Raw genomic sequence first — 16,295 nt, forward strand, 5'->3', positions numbered from 1 at the left:
ATAGCATTAGGCTATGGTCGGATTGCTATTAAAACAAGATCATAAAGACAAAGAATACCGCATGCTTCATACTTGGACAGATATGTCTTACAATTTAATCTGTTACTATACTTAAGTAAGGCGATTCCGTATCTCCTCTGTAGCAGAGTGAAAAATCTAGCTATGAAAAGCTCAGCATTCTCTACTCAGAGATCTCACATAGCCACTGCCCCTTACATTTCGCCTATGTACTTTAACTGGAAATCCAGATTACACTGCTTCCCCGATCCCATCCGACTACAGTGCACTCATTCCAAGCGTAAGATTAGTCCCTAGCCATTGTGCAATCATCCTCAGAGCTTAGTCCCCAGATCTCATGTCTCACTATTGCAGACTGATAATTACGCCTAGTCCCCAGCTTCTACCCGTAAATGCTGTACTGAATTTTTCGCTCTTTTTTTCCACCGCCGCCCACTGAAAAATCAACTGTCAAAACAGTGTCACACAATTCAGTACTCTACCGTTTCTTCAGGTTTGTTTAATCCATCAACTCTTGCTGTCGTTGTTGTTATCAGATCACATCTCAGGTAGTGGCACACCTATTGTAGACCGCGTGACAAGTTACCAAGACTTCCCAGCATAGATACACGGAGATCCATATCCACATTTTTTGTATTTCTAAGTCGTTTCTGATAATCTTTCCAAAAGACGGACACTCATTTGTTTGACTGCGTCCCAGATCTTCCCATCGTCCAGTAAGCTTACTGTTGATATTGCAACTCAGTCGTTGAAGAATCATCAAAACATTCCATTTATACACTTTTTGTTATTAATTTCATTTTCGATTTTGTTTTCATCTATTTCTTTCTTATAAATTCCATCATAAAATCACATAAAAATTCATCACAACGCCATGAGTCGCCAGTTCCCTTACTCAAGCGCTCCACTCCGTTCCGTCAAGGAAGTTCAGTTCGGCTTGTTGTCGCCAGAAGAAGTGCGTGCCATTTCCGTAGCCAAGATTGAATACCCCGAGACCATGGACCAGACCACCAAGACTCCTAGAGAAGGTGGTTTGAACGATCCTCGTTTAGGTTCAATCGACAGAAACTTTAGATGTCAGACCTGTGGCGAGGATATGGCCGAATGTCCGGGCCATTTCGGTCACATTGAGTTGGCCAAGCCGGTGTTCCACATTGGGTTCATCGCCAAAATCAAGAAGGTATGTGAGTGTGTATGTATGCACTGCGGAAAGTTGTTGCTCGATGAAAACAACCCCGCCATGGCTCAAGCTATCAAAATAAGAGACCCCAAGAAGAGGTTCAACGCCGTCTGGCAGTTGTGTAAGGCTAAAATGGTTTGTGAAACCGATATCATAGAAGAGGGAGCTACTGAAACCACAACCAGAGGTGGTTGTGGTCATACTCAGCCCACCATTCGTAGAGATGGGTTGAAGTTATGGGGTACCTGGAGACATAACAAGAATTTTGAAGAAAACGAACAGCCTGAACGTAGATTGTTGACTCCTTCAGAGATCTTGAATGTTCTTAAACATATAAGCTCCTTGGACTGTTTGAGACTTGGCTTCAACGAGGACTATGCCAGACCAGAGTGGATGTTGATCACAGTTTTGCCTGTGCCTCCTCCACCTGTCAGACCTTCGATTGCTTTCAACGACACTGCCAGGGGGGAAGATGATTTAACTTTCAAGTTGGCCGATGTTTTGAAAGCTAACATCAATGTGCAAAGGTTGGAAATGGACGGCTCTCCTCAGCATGTGATCTCTGAGTTCGAGGCTTTGTTGCAATTCCACGTAGCCACATATATGGATAACGATATTGCTGGCCAGCCCCAGGCTCTCCAGAAGACAGGTCGTCCTATCAAATCTATTAGAGCAAGATTAAAGGGTAAGGAAGGTAGATTGAGAGGTAACTTGATGGGTAAGCGTGTCGACTTTTCCGCTCGTACCGTTATTTCGGGTGATCCAAATCTTGATTTAGACCAGGTTGGAGTACCAATTTCCATCGCTCGAACATTGTCGTACCCTGAGGTTGTCACCCCATACAATATTCATAGATTGACTGAGTACGTCAGAAACGGTCCAAACGAACATCCTGGTGCCAAGTACGTTATCAGAGACACCGGTGATCGTATCGACTTGCGTTATAACAAGAGAGCTGGTGACATTGCATTACAATACGGCTGGAAGGTTGAACGTCACTTGATGGACAATGACCCTGTGTTGTTCAACCGTCAACCCTCCTTGCACAAGATGTCCATGATGGCCCACAGAGTTAAAGTTATGCCATATTCCACATTTAGATTGAATTTGTCAGTCACATCGCCATATAACGCCGATTTTGATGGTGATGAAATGAACTTGCATGTACCTCAATCTCCAGAGACTAGAGCTGAATTGTCGGAAATTTGCGCTGTACCTCTTCAAATTGTTTCTCCACAATCGAATAAGCCAGTTATGGGTATTGTGCAAGATACGTTGTGTGGTATTCGTAAGATGACCTTGCGTGACAACTTCATTGATTACGACCAAGTTATGAATATGTTATACTGGATTCCGAACTGGGACGGTGTGATTCCTCCTCCAGCTATTGCTAAGCCCAAACCATTGTGGACCGGTAAGCAGTTGTTGTCTATGGCCATTCCAAAGGGTATACACTTGCAAAGATTTGATGGGGGAAAAGATTTGTTAAGTCCCAAGGACACCGGTATGTTGATTGTAGATGGTGAGATCATGTTTGGAGTTGTCGATAAGAAGACGGTTGGTGCCACAGGTGGTGGTTTAATTCACACTGTTATGAGAGAAAAAGGCCCTCGTGTGTGTGCTCAGCTTTTCAGCTCTATTCAAAAGGTGACCAACTACTGGTTATTACATAATGGTTTCTCTATCGGTATTGGTGATACCATTGCTGATGTAAGTACCATGAAAGATATCACTTCAACCATTAGTGAGGCCAAAATCAAGGTGCAGGAAATCATCTTGGACGCACAACTGAACAAGTTGGAACCTGAACCAGGTATGACATTAAGAGAATCGTTCGAACATAACGTTTCTCGTGTCCTTAATCAAGCTCGTGATACCGCTGGTCGTTCCGCAGAAATGAATTTAAAGGACTTAAATAACGTCAAGCAGATGGTGGTTTCAGGTTCCAAGGGTTCTTTCATTAATATCTCGCAAATGTCTGCATGTGTGGGTCAACAGATTGTAGAAGGGAAGAGAATTCCCTTTGGTTTTTCTGATCGTACCTTGCCTCATTTCACAAAGGATGATTACTCTCCCGAGTCGAAGGGTTTTGTTGAAAATTCTTACTTGAGAGGGTTGACTCCTCAAGAATTCTTCTTCCACGCCATGGCTGGTAGAGAAGGTCTTATCGATACTGCCGTCAAAACTGCCGAAACTGGTTATATTCAACGTCGTTTGGTGAAAGCTTTGGAGGATATCATGGTCCATTACGATGGTACAACCAGAAACTCCTTGGGTGATATCATTCAATTCGTCTATGGTGAAGACGGTATCGATGGTACCCAAGTTGAGAAGCAATCTGTTGATACTATTCCAGGATCCAACGATAGTTTCGAACGTCGTTTCAGAATCGACGTCTTGGACTCTTCAAAATCCATTCCAGAATCATTGTTAGAATCCGGCAAGGAAATTAAGGGTGATGTCAAGTTACAGAAGGTTTTGGACGAAGAGTACAAACAGCTCTTGGATGACCGTAAGTACTTAAGAGAAGTCTGTTTCCCTAATGGTGACTTCTCATGGCCATTACCAGTGAATTTGCGTCGTATTATTCAGAATGCTCAACAGATTTTCCACAATGGTCGTTACAAGGCTTCTGATTTGAGATTGGATGAAGTTATCGTTGGCGTTAGATCTCTTTGTGAAAAATTGCTTGTTGTTCGTGGTGATACTGAATTAGTCAAAGAAGCCCAAGCAAATGCCACATTATTATTCCAATGTTTGGTTAGATCTAGATTGGCATCACGTAGAGTGATTGAAGAATTCAAGTTGAACAGATCTTCATTTGAGTGGGTTGTGGGTGAAATTGAAACTCAATTCCAGAAGTCCATTGTTCACCCTGGTGAAATGGTTGGTGTGATCGCAGCACAGTCCATCGGTGAACCAGCCACCCAAATGACCTTGAACACTTTCCATTATGCCGGTGTGTCTTCTAAGAACGTTACTTTGGGTGTTCCTCGTCTTAAGGAAATTCTTAATGTTGCTAAGAACATTAAAACTCCTGCATTGACTGTGTACTTAGATCCAGCGTTATCTGACGATATTGAAAAGGCCAAGGTTGTCCAATCTGCGATCGAGCACACAAGTTTGAAAAATGTGACTTCATCCACAGAAATCTACTATGATCCAGATCCAAGAACAACTGTAATCGAAGAAGATTACGATACCGTGGAAGCCTACTTCTCGATTCCTGATGAAAAGGTGGAAGAATCTATTGAAAAGCAATCTCCTTGGTTACTTCGTTTAGAATTAGATCGTGCCAAGATGTTGGATAAACAATTGACCATGGCTCAAGTTGCTGAAAAGATTTCCCAGAACTTTGGTGAAGATTTGTTCGTCATATGGTCTGATGATACTGCTGATAAGTTGATCATTCGTTGTCGTGTCGTTAGAGATCCAAAGTCTCTTGATGAGGAAGCAGATGCTGAAGAAGATCAGATATTGAAGCGTATCGAAGCTCACATGTTGGAATCAATTTCTTTACGTGGTATCCCAGGTATCACAAGAGTTTTCATGATGCAACATAAGGTCAACACCCCTGATGCCACTGGTGAATTTAAACAAGGAAAGGAATGGGTATTGGAAACTGATGGTGTCAATTTGGCTGATGTCATGGCAGTTCCAGGTGTTGACTCTAGTCGTACCTACTCCAATAACTTCATTGAAATCTTGTCTGTTCTTGGTATTGAAGCCACACGTGCAGCCTTGTTTAAGGAAATTCTTAATGTGCTTTCATTCGATGGTTCTTATGTGAACTATCGTCATATGGCTCTTTTGGTTGATGTTATGACTTCTCGTGGTCACTTGATGGCCATTACACGTCACGGTATTAACAGATCGGACACCGGTGCTTTGATGCGTTGTTCTTTCGAAGAGACTGTTGAAATATTGTTGGAAGCTGGTGCATCTGCCGAGTTAGATGATTGTCGTGGTATTTCTGAAAACGTAATGTTAGGCCAAATGGCTCCATTAGGTACTGGTGCTTTCGATGTTATGCTTGACGACAAGATGTTGCAAACTGCTCCTTCAAATGTTGCAGTTGCTGCTGGAAATGACGAATTTGCTGACGATGGAGGTGCCACTCCATACAGAGAGTACGACATGGAAGATGACAAGATTCAATTTGAAGAAGGAGCAGGTTTCTCGCCGATTCACACTGCACAAGTTCAAGATGTTTCTGGAGGACTTACTTCTTATGGAGGACAGCCAACTTCTCCTTCTGCTACCTCGCCATTTAGTTATGGAAGTACTTCTCCATCATTTGGAGGTTCAGTGTCGCCAGGTTACGGAGGAACTTCCCCAAGTTATTCTCCAACATCGCCAAGCTACTCACCTACTTCTCCAAGCTACTCACCTACATCTCCAAGTTACTCTCCTACGTCACCAGCATATTCACCTACTTCCCCATCTTACTCACCTACTTCCCCAAGCTACTCACCTACTTCCCCAAGCTACTCACCTACTTCCCCAAGCTACTCACCTACTTCCCCAAGTTACTCTCCAACTTCGCCAAGTTACTCACCTACTTCTCCAAGTTATTCGCCTACTTCTCCTTCTTATTCTCCTACTTCTCCTTCTTACTCTCCTACATCTCCTTCTTACTCACCTACTTCTCCAAGCTACTCACCTACTTCCCCAAGTTACTCGCCAACGAGTCCCTCATACTCTCCTACTTCGCCTAGTTACTCTCCAACTTCGCCAAGTTATTCACCAACTTCACCACAATACTCACCAACCTCTCCTCAGTACTCTCCAACCTCACCACTGTACTCGCCAACCTCACCACAATACTCCCCTACTTCGCCACAGTATTCACCAGGATCTCCTGAATATTCGCCTAATTCGCCAAAGACGGAGGATAAGAAGAACGAAGACTAGAGATATCAGACATGTATTTGATCACATACTTAGCTTATTTGTAATTATATAACGTAATAAAGATTCTTTGAAACGTGTTTATTTGAATGGTACTGAGTTTATGAATATTGAATTTAAAGAGAATAATCCTGTACATCTATTTTAGACAAATATTTGTTGATGAGCATCGATCTAATTTTACAACTCTGCTTAATTTCACTACTGCTGATGGCAAAACAGGGCAAAAAAGTGAGGAATAAGTCCTCCAAGGCGATCACAGGGTCTCTCAAGGATCTTGACCAGAAGAGGAAGCAGGTCTTCAAGCCTGTATTGGATAATCCATTCACACAGTCTAATCTATGGCCATTTATTAAGCCTGAGTTGGCAGAACAGATAATTCAGCTTTTAGAACTTATATTGGCTCCAATTGGCAACTACTATAAGCTTCTGCGAGAAATCAAGCAGTCAGGTCGAGAAATCGCTGTAAAACCACCAGTCCCTCACAATTACCATGACATTTTAGTAGGCTTCAATAGCACAGTTTCGTCTCTAGAAAGACAGGCAAGGAGGAGAATAATAAGTTTTAACGACAAAAATGCCGCAACAACGGCTGAGAATACCACTCAAAAGTACTTTAAATATGTGTTTGTAACCAAGTATGATATCACTCCGACGGTTATCACTAGCATGTTTCCCATGTTAACGTATACTTCTTCTCGTTCCAGCTCAGATCGTGTTAAATTGGTGCAACTTCCGCGAGGAGCTCTGACGAGGATTTCTGAAGTTCTCGGTATCGAGAACAGTGGCATTGTAGCTTTGACAGCAGATATCGTCGAGGCTACTGGACTCTACCAATTGATAGATAGCGAGGTAGCAGACGTAAATATACCCTGGCTCCAACAACTCTTGGATGAGGACCATCTTACTGACTTGGAGTCGCTAGCTAGCAAGTTTCTCGCTACGAGTGCACCTGTGCTTCCTAAGAAAAACGACCAGAAGGCGAAAAATAGGGAGGAGAAGGCTAGGAAAAAAGAGACGGCTAAGCGGGATGTAGGTATAATATATGAGGCAAGTTAAGAGACGCCATTGTAGAATGGTAGAGTAAGATCATATATTTGGTATCTAATGTAACGCTATAATTTACAGATTTGGGTTTAATGTGGTGTGGCAATGAAGTATCACTAGAGAATAAGCTGCCTAGCTTCTCGCTAGATGCTTTGCTAGGAAACCTGAGAGTCTTGGAGCCGCACCGCTGTATAAGATAATACGCGTCCCAAATTTTTCGCTTGATCAGCTGAACAATTCTGGAAATCCTATTCAATATTCTAATAAACTTCAGTATTACAGCATGAAAAGAACAGACGAACCGAAGCTTGAGCTTCCGTGGGTGGAGAAATATCGGCCACGTCGGCTAGATGACGTAGTAGGCAACGAAGAGACCATTGAAAGATTAAAGCTCATAGCCAAAGATGGAAACATGCCCCATATGATCATCTCAGGACTTCCAGGGATCGGTAAAACTACGTCCATCCACTGTTTGGCCTATGAACTTCTTGGAGATGACTACTACCAACAGGCGACATTAGAATTGAACGCCTCTGATGATAGAGGTATCGATGTGGTGAGAAACAGAATCAAGCAGTTTGCCCAGACTAAGATCAAGCTACCACCAGGAAGACACAAGATCATCATTTTGGACGAAGCCGATTCCATGACGCCGGGAGCACAACAGGCATTAAGAAGAACGATGGAAATTTACTCTAATACAACTCGGTTTGCCTTTGCGTGTAACCAATCGCTGAAGATCATCGAGCCATTGCAGTCACGTTGTGCCATTTTGAGATATAACAAGTTGGCTGACGACCAGGTGTTGACGCGTTTGTTGGAAGTCTCGGCAGCTGAAAATGTGAAGTTCAACTCCGAAGGATTGCAAGCATTGATATTCACAGCCGAGGGCGATATGCGTCAAGCCATAAATAACCTCCAGAGCACGGTCGCGGGCTTTGGTTTTGTCAACGACATCAACGTATTCAAAATCGTGGACCAGCCTCATCCTCTTGTAATTCAGAGAATTCTCATTCATTGCACAAAAGATAGGGATATTGACAGGGCGTTAGCGTTGTTGGACGACTTGTGGGCCAAGGGATATTCTGCCATCGACATTGTAACTCTGACATTTAAAGTGTCCAAGACATTGCCAGGTATTGGCGAACAGAAACGGTTGGAATTGATAAAAGAGGTTGGTTTCGTCCACATGAGAGTGTTGGAGGGGGTTTCGTCATACTTGCAGTTGTGTGGGTTGTATGCAAAGATCTGTGACTTGTAGGTTTTGTAAGTAGTTCAGCTATGTATTGCTACAAATATAAAGTTGAATGACACATGATGTCATTTCTTTCTTTGCACTCTACTTCTTCATTTTTATTATTCTTATTCTACCTATTGCTACATTAATGCTTGCTGTATGCTTCACAGAGAAGTTCGAAATGCTTAATCTGTTCGTCGATGAGTTCGTTGGCTTCTCCACCAGTATTCTCATTCTTCAAGATGCTCACCACAAGGAAGTAGTTGTTGTACAAGAAAATCTCCTTTTCTGTGACTCTCTTCTTACCACCTCCAAAGGCATGGTTACTGTACTTGGTGAGAAAACTCTCAAAATCATTTCGCAACCTCGACATAGATGTATAAAGTGGTTCTCCTTTATAATCCTTGTTTTCACCTTTTAAACTTGACAATTTCAACAACCCCAGCAAAAACTGGGCAAACTGCTGGGTGACGTTCACAGGTGCAAGAACTGCTTCTTTAGGCGTATGTATAACCGACTTCTTCATGGCTTCGCAGTTAACGTCTATCACCTTAGTGAAATGTGGCCACAATATAAGTAACAACGAATTGAGATAGTCATCAAGAATAGGAATGTGAAACTCGTTGTGAAGGATGTTCTGTGAACTCTGTATAAGTCTTATCATAAGCAAAATAGCATATCCATCACAGGTTCCATAACTCGATGAAGCAGCAGCACGAGCAGCATTTGCTGCACTACTACTCTTGAGGATAAGTGCAGGCGTATGTGTTATCAACCATGTCAAGAACTCCCGGCCGATTTTGAAAACATTGTTAAACATGACATGGTACCAGTCATCTTTCTCTGTGGCACCTGAGGCAGCAGCAGAGTTGGAAGATCCACCAGTGGCTTCTGAAGGGGTTTCTGAAAGTGGTCTTGTGATTATTTCAACTTTTTCAAACTTTTCATCTCCTTGGTAGAAGAACTCCACTATGAAAAGATACTCTACAATAATGTTGTCTATGAGGGCCACTGAGAACTGGTTGAACACGAACTCCAACCAGTAGGTAAAGGGAGTTGTCTCTGCGATTTGGGAAGCTATAGCAGTGACACTCTTACTCTTATCTTCAAGAACACTCAATCTTTTATCGATAGACAGTAAATAGTCTGCCATAGAGATCTGGTTCGGTGCTACTGCCTGGTGCGGTTGAGACAGCGTAGAAGTACTTGCTGCCATCCAGCCTTTACTCCAGGAAGAGCCAAAGATTCCTGAGCCTTCGTCACCCTTGCTGCCCAAGACATAGGTCAGATCGATGTTTCTAATATGCAACTTCTCCAAGGCATAGATGTATTTGGCAAATCTGGTTTGGTAATACCATTTCATCGTGTGGATATATGCAAGTTGTAATTGGTTAGCCAATTCTTTGTGCTGTTCTTGAAGGAAATAGAAGGCTTCTTTAACCAACAACAAGTTCTGTTGAATAGTCTGCGATGAGCACTTTCCAGGGGATCTCAAAGCCTTGATGTTCTTGATGATGTGGTCTCTTATTCTTTCTACAGCCTTGTTTGTTAATAGGGTAATGCCAATTTCCAATTTTTCAAACGATTTGGATTCTCCGTACATTTTCAGTAAATCTGTGAGCAGTAGACCAGATTTGATGTTGGCGACCAACTGCAGTTTTTCCGAAAGAAACTTCAAGTTGTCCAACCATTTGACATCGACTTCGTCCTGAAGAACCGATTTTACAATTTCTGGAGAAATCACGAGATCAAGTATGATGGGGTTGAGTTTTTCTGTAATAGTTCTCTGCAAATTTGAGTCGGAAGAAAGTTTCGTGGATTGTTGCTGTAGGGAAACCAAACTCGACAGCAACTGGGTCAAGTCCTTATTAAAGTCGACAAGTATGGTTTCTACTGGTTCGAGTTTTTTTCTGTACTGTTTTATGGTGACGTTGAATTCGAGAAATTTCTGGTTTAAATGGTCTAACGACTCCAAGTCTATGCTGTCTAGGTCGAGGACGCTGTCACTGCCCGAAGTTTGGATTCGGAGATGTTCTAAAAGCAACAGCAGGTGTGACGGCTTCTCTTTAGATTCAAGCTGAATATACTGTTGTAGTGCTGGCAAGCCTTTGAATTCTGGCCCTTTCTTGCTTTCATGGTCGGCAGCTTGCTTTGAAGGCAAGATTTTCTGGAGTGTTTCGAGTGCACTCATATTCTGGACAGTTTATTTAAACATATATGTCGCTTGTACCAATGGAAAATTGGATTAGAAAGAGATTGATATATACAATTAGTTGAATCGACTTGATGAAAGCGAGTAGAACTGAAAACGGACTAATATCAACTGTACAAAGAAAGAAAAGAGACAATAGAATGGATTTGAAGAAAAGAAAACGTAGTTATATTGTGGAGATTTTATCTTAGTCTTATTTTCAGCCTATGCGAATCTCAATTTCATATTTATACATTTTCTCACCTAAACTACAAGCGAAGTTGGGTGGGAACGCGACTTTTGAATTCTCTATATTCATATTCCATACCTAGAAGAAGAATGTAAGAAGACCAAGATGAACCATAAAGACGAGGAGAACGTCTACCACGACAATCTCAATATAGAACTAAGGATTGGAGTGTTGAATCCCCAAAGTCGACCTCCATTTAATGACTCTGCAACTACTAGCACTTGTGGAGTCAAGAATTATAATCAAAAACTGAAACAAGATCATAATAAAGATAACCAAGATTTTGCAATAGATATGTCTGAAATGGAAGTGCCCAACAAAAGTATTTCAGATTCTCAATCAGCAAAACTTTCGTCTTCACAGATGGAAGTTGTCAGCTTTCCTCCTACACCAAATCTGATTCTAACAGTACAAGCTGGCCCAGGCTCGGGCAAGACTTTTACTATGGCAAACAGAGTAGCCTATATGATATCCCATTACAACTTGGAACCACACGATATCCTTATTCTATCCATGACGAACCGTGCTGTCCATTCGTTACGTCAAACGCTAGATGCTATTGTAGGACCAGAAGTAGCTGGCAATATCGAGTTGCGTACTTTTCACTCCTTTTGCGCTAGTGTAGTAGACCAATACGAACATATATATTTCCCTAATAATGCCAGAAAGCAATTGATAGACGATGTAAGTTGGCTGAGCTTTTCGAATATATTTCTGGGGAAAACCATCAGTCTTTCAGGCAAAAAGGTAGAAGGTACAATAACAGCTTCTACCTTAGAAAAGATCTTGCATGGAATCAAGAGCGGTGAATTCACAACGGAGCAAGCATCGAATAAGTTCAAGGTTAGCAAGGATTATATACATGAATTGTTGGTGTATTTGGAACAGAATGGGATGATGCGGTTTCAAGATTTCGTAGCTGACGCTATTTCCATAATGGATTCTTCGATATCTAGCTCAGACGAAGAATCCTGGATTCCTCAATTGGCAAACTACAAGGTGGTCATAGTAGACGAAATTCAGGACATGCATCACCTGCTTTTGCTGGTAATTAAAAAGGTAACATCATACCCTACCTATGATCAGAAAGCTAAGCACTTGACTTTGGCAGGTGATCCCAACCAATGCATCTATGAATTCTTGGGTTCATCTCCGGATTTGTTAGAGAATATTGAAAAAGAGTTTCCAACCTTCGATGTCAATCACTATTATATGAGGGAGACGTATAGGCTAACTCCTGAAATCCTTGACGCGGTAACTGCTTTCTCCATACGACATCATGGCCTAAAAGATGTCTCTCTAACGTCTGTTAAACCAGAAAGCTTCAAACCAGTAGCATTTTCTCGAAGATCAGCATCTGAAGAATGTGACTTTATGGTGGGTGAAATAACAAGGTTGATATTCGAACTGGGAGGCCTCTTGCGCCCTTCTGATTTTCTTATCCTAACAAGAACAAATAAGGAAATTCAAGCCATAGAAGATCAATTGCGAGATCTGTATGGAATGAAGTCCAACAAGTTTTCCCAGAATGCAACATGGGCCAGTTCCAAGGTGCATGTTCTTTTGGACATTCTAAACGTATTGAAAAAGGGTCCAGGTTCGGATTTTGCTTTATTATGTGTCCTTCTTCGTCTAGATAAACGTCCTGGTGGAAGATTGAGGCTATCAAAGTTGTTCAACATTTATGATCAGTGGCGCATACGCAACTCCTTGACTAGTAATAGCAACTTAGAAGATTTTGTAAGATCTGATCTTGAACAGAGCAACAAAACAAGCAAAGGTGTAGTTCAAAGCAAGATTTTCTCCATTTATAAATTGGGAGACAACAGGACTACTTTGGATTTGCTATCAACCTTTCTTTCCTCTGTAAGGGAAATGAGGCAAAATTTAGCCGTTCATCAAACGCCAATGGCCATACTAGAATCATTGTTGAATATCATGGAAAAACTGACCTTGCTTGAGTATCTAAATTCTCCCGAGACTTCCGGAACTGGTAAAGCGCAAAAGTTGAGTATTGAAGAACAAATAGAGGCGCATAGAATTCGTCTTGAAAGCAGTTTATCTACTTTCTACAACTCGTTACGGAGTTCATACACTAGATATGTTGATACAAATTCATTCAATGAGACGTTTCTTGAATTCTTCTTGAAAACATACAATGACCACGTTACAATTTTAAACGAAGACATGATTAATCTTTCAACAATTCACATGGCTAAGGGATTAGAGTTTCCTGTTGTTTTTGTTCCTGGTAATTCTTCTGCGTTTGGAACCTCACAGAATTGGTCCAGTTTATTCACCGATGGAATTGTAGCTCAAGATTCAAAGGCTAGATTGTTCTATGTTGCTTGTACTAGAGCGAAGAGCTTATTATATATTGGTACTCCAGAAGAAGATACCTCTACTTGTAGAGACTTTTTTCGTCTTCTTACTACCAAATTACCCACACTTGCTACTAAGATCAATAGTAGAGGATCATTGCTAGATAACTTGGGAGTGGATTTGAAAAGAACAGTTCCTAATAGACGAAAGATAGAACAGGGACGCTCGTTTTATGCAGAGATTCCTCTCCGTAATCATGCAACTGACATTAGCTTACGGGCTACTCGTAATCTACATATTTCACATTGTCGTACTACTGTTCAAAACAATGTTCGGAGATCAATGATAACATGGGGTAGATATATATTGCATATTTGATCCTGCAGAACTCATATCAAACTCAAAAAATAAAAATTTTATCGCGCGCAATGCCAGAGTCAATGAATCAATTATCTTCTTTTTCGTTGCTATCAATTTTGACTCGGACAAATTATGGAGTATTAATGCAATTTTCAACTTGATATTAATTAATGGAGCTATAGCAAAATCAAATTCTTGAAATGCCTTTTTTTCACACAAGGTCAGTTTCAGGTGCCATGGCGACCAATATGAGTAACTGCCACATGCCCCTATTGAACGAGAAGCTCTTCAGAGACGAGTACTTGGAATACTCAGAAATACTGAAGTATGTGAGTGCATTTCAGATTAATATGGAGGCAGGAGTTCTTTTAAGCAACTCGAATCTACATTCCCAAAGCGATACACCAAGTAGTCAATTTTATGAAGGTAGCAAGAGGAAGCTTCTAATAACGGTTTTCAAGAAGAAAAACTTAAAGAAAGTACAACCCGGAAGATTATCGGATAACATTTATAACCATACTCTTTCCAACCCAGATATAGATATTAGCGATCCAGGTAGATCTAAAGTGAGTTGTCTTCGATGTCGTAAGTTTAAAAAAAAGTGCTCAAGGGTTTTGCCTGAATGCTCGAATTGCTTGTCCTCAGAAGAGTTATGCACATATTTACCCCGCAAGCCGAAAGGCAGAAAGCGTATGGCTAGGTGCTCTCCCGATCCAGTGCAGAAGATTAGAAGTCACTTAAATCACGGCAACAATGTTAAAGGCATAGATGTACATACTACATGGAAAAACGAATCCGTAGATGCTGTGACAATCCATAGACAAAGATTGTCATTGCCAAACTTAACTGAAAATATTCCGCTGGTACAGAATTCTCAGGAAGTGGTGAACGCTTTCGATGAAAGCAAAATAATGGAAGATTCTTTGAGACGCAAATATAGTTCCAGTAGTTCAGAGACTATTCAATCGGATGAATCGTATTCGTATCTGAGAATTACAAGACATTCCAACGACTTTGGGCTTATATTAAATTAAGGTTATTATAGAGATTATTAATTATAGATGAATATTAATACAATTAGTTCCATTTAAAGAAAAAGTAAAGGCTATGCTAGTTTTGAAAGTAAACTCATGATGTCCACCTGCGCCGTAGACCTTGATTCGTCGTTGTCAGTCGATCCTGGATCGTACTCGTTTCCAGAAGAGGGACTATAGGCATCATCGTCGGCATCTTCATTGGCATCTTCATCTTCGTCGGTTACTTGCGCATCATGTTGGTGCTTCAATTCTAAGACATCCTTATGGTGTTTGCCGAATTCGCTACTCATTGCCTTCTGCTGGTCCAACTCGTCATTATCGCTATCATAGACATCGAAGTCACTGGTATCGTCGTCACTCTTTACGATCTTGATGATGTCTGTTTGCTCTTCGCGATCGAACTCCTTGACTTCAATGTCTTCAGAAAATGCCACTCGTTTCAATGAAGAAGGAGTCGATCCTCCTGAAGGTGTCTGCGAAAGTCTTCTCTTCTTCTTAGAAGGCAATTCGTTGTCGCTGTTACTTTCATCTTCACCTTCATCGTCGTTCTCGTAGGTCGGTAAATCATCATTATCATCATCGTCAACAAACGTAGGTCTCTTGGATTCAGCAGTGGTCTCGAACGATGGAGAAGGTTCTTCGTCCTTATCTTCCAATCCAGCATCGTGACTTGCGCCGTTCATTCCATCGTCTAACATTTCCTTCAACTCTTCTCTAGTCTCGTTCAACCGAATCAACTTGTCGTTTATGATCAGGATCTTGCTGTCTTCAGTCTTTGTTCCTTCGGAGATGATCTTTGATAAGTTCTCCAACTGGTTGGAGATTTGCAATTTCACATCTTTTATTTCCTTAATATTTACTATAGAAACCTTGCTTAACTTCTCCAACATATTGAGTTTGGAAATATATATCTTGGGCGAGGGTAAGTTCTCTGACATCGATGGGTCCAGAGGCAAGTACGTCTTAGACTGAATTCCAAACTGGGTGAGATTAGCCTGGCTGATGTCAGTTAATTGGTTTAAGTGTAAGAACAATTCGTTAAGATGATTCAATTCGGGCGCCACACTGGCCGACAGTGAGTCTGTGCTATTACTGCTACTATTGCTACTTGATTTTCTAGAGTTTGAAGACTTTGGGCTAGAGTCTGTTGACTTTTCAGAGTTCCCATTATGGGTAGAAGGTGGAGGAGTGCGAAGAGCTTCTTTCATCTGTGCTATTTGAGGCGGCGAAAAGATTTGTCTTTGTTCCCAAACGCTGATCAAACGTTCAATTTTGGGCTTGGTGGCACTATCAACGTTGTAGAATGTTTTGCGCAAGACTGCTGGTAAGACGGTGGCAAAATCATTGATGAACTCAAGTTTCCTCTTTCTTCTAGCTTGCTGGACCACATCGTTGCAGAGGTACAACAACGACAACTTCTTAGAAGATGGATTTTTCAAGTTGGCAGAAGCTGCGGTGGGAATGCTTAATGTGTACTGCGACCAGAACTTGGCGCTGTCGGCACTATGGCGGTGATGAAACAAAACCCATTGAGAAATGGAAACAATGGAGTCCTGGGTATCTTGAAGAGATGCCAACTTTTTCTTGAGAATCTCGGGCGAAAAAGACATTCTAGAGTCAAGACAGCTTCTGCAGTTCTGGAATCAGCAAGATTGAGCTTTGAATGGAGAATGATAGATCTGAGATAGGTAAAATCAGGCGCTATGAGAAGAAAAGAGTATAAATTGAACATTCTAAGTTTG

At 41.4% G+C, this 16,295-nt stretch overlaps 6 protein-coding genes across 6 annotated transcripts; 4 read left to right on the top strand and 2 right to left on the bottom strand. All coding sequences in view use genetic code 12, as the record gives it.

The window, feature by feature from the left end:
* Positions 1–892: 892 nt before the first annotated feature.
* On the top strand, positions 893–6,182 carry RPO21 (DNA-directed RNA polymerase II largest subunit (RNA polymerase II subunit 1) (B220); the record flags this gene model as incomplete). The annotated part of the gene is made up of 1 exon (XM_001386959.1): positions 893–6,182. The coding sequence occupies one exon, from the start codon at positions 893–895 to the stop codon at positions 6,110–6,112; it is 5,220 nt and encodes a 1,739-aa protein (XP_001386996.2). The 3' UTR covers positions 6,113–6,182.
* Positions 6,183–6,319: 137 nt separating this feature from the next.
* POP3 (RNase P and RNase MRP subunit) lies at positions 6,320–7,111 on the top strand (the record flags this gene model as incomplete). Its single annotated transcript, XM_001386960.1, has 1 exon — positions 6,320–7,111. A coding segment is annotated over one exon (792 nt), but the record flags the coding sequence as incomplete, so codon positions are not given.
* Positions 7,112–7,439: 328 nt separating this feature from the next.
* On the top strand, positions 7,440–8,417 carry RFC4 (DNA replication factor C; the record flags this gene model as incomplete). The annotated part of the gene is made up of 1 exon (XM_001386961.1): positions 7,440–8,417. One exon carries the CDS (start codon positions 7,440–7,442, stop codon positions 8,415–8,417), a length of 978 nt encoding a protein of 325 aa, XP_001386998.2.
* Positions 8,418–8,494: 77 nt separating this feature from the next.
* Positions 8,495–10,735, bottom strand: SAC2 (suppressor of actin mutation). The gene is given in 7 exon segments (XM_001387199.1): positions 8,495–8,687; positions 8,703–8,786; positions 8,808–9,091; positions 9,170–9,234; positions 9,325–9,563; positions 9,657–9,986; positions 10,023–10,735. The coding sequence occupies 7 exon segments, from the start codon at positions 10,582–10,584 to the stop codon at positions 8,539–8,541; spliced, it is 1,713 nt and encodes a 570-aa protein (XP_001387236.2). The 5' UTR covers positions 10,585–10,735; the 3' UTR covers positions 8,495–8,538.
* A 204-nt stretch (positions 10,736–10,939) lies between these two features.
* HMI1 (ATP-dependent DNA helicase HMI1, mitochondrial precursor) lies at positions 10,940–13,534 on the top strand (the record flags this gene model as incomplete). Its single annotated transcript, XM_001386962.1, has 1 exon — positions 10,940–13,534. One exon carries the CDS (start codon positions 10,940–10,942, stop codon positions 13,532–13,534), a length of 2,595 nt encoding a protein of 864 aa, XP_001386999.2.
* A 988-nt stretch (positions 13,535–14,522) lies between these two features.
* RTT103 (regulator of Ty1 Transposition) lies at positions 14,523–16,163 on the bottom strand (the record flags this gene model as incomplete). Its single annotated transcript, XM_001387200.1, has 2 exons — positions 14,523–15,669; positions 15,706–16,163. 2 exons carry the CDS (start codon positions 16,161–16,163, stop codon positions 14,622–14,624), a joined length of 1,506 nt encoding a protein of 501 aa, XP_001387237.2.
* Positions 16,164–16,295: the final 132 nt, after the last annotated feature.

The sequence above is a fragment of the Scheffersomyces stipitis genome, chromosome 1, assembly GCF_000209165.1.
Source record: "Scheffersomyces stipitis CBS 6054 chromosome 1, whole genome shotgun sequence".
Classification (NCBI taxonomy): domain Eukaryota; kingdom Fungi; phylum Ascomycota; class Pichiomycetes; order Serinales; family Debaryomycetaceae; genus Scheffersomyces; species Scheffersomyces stipitis.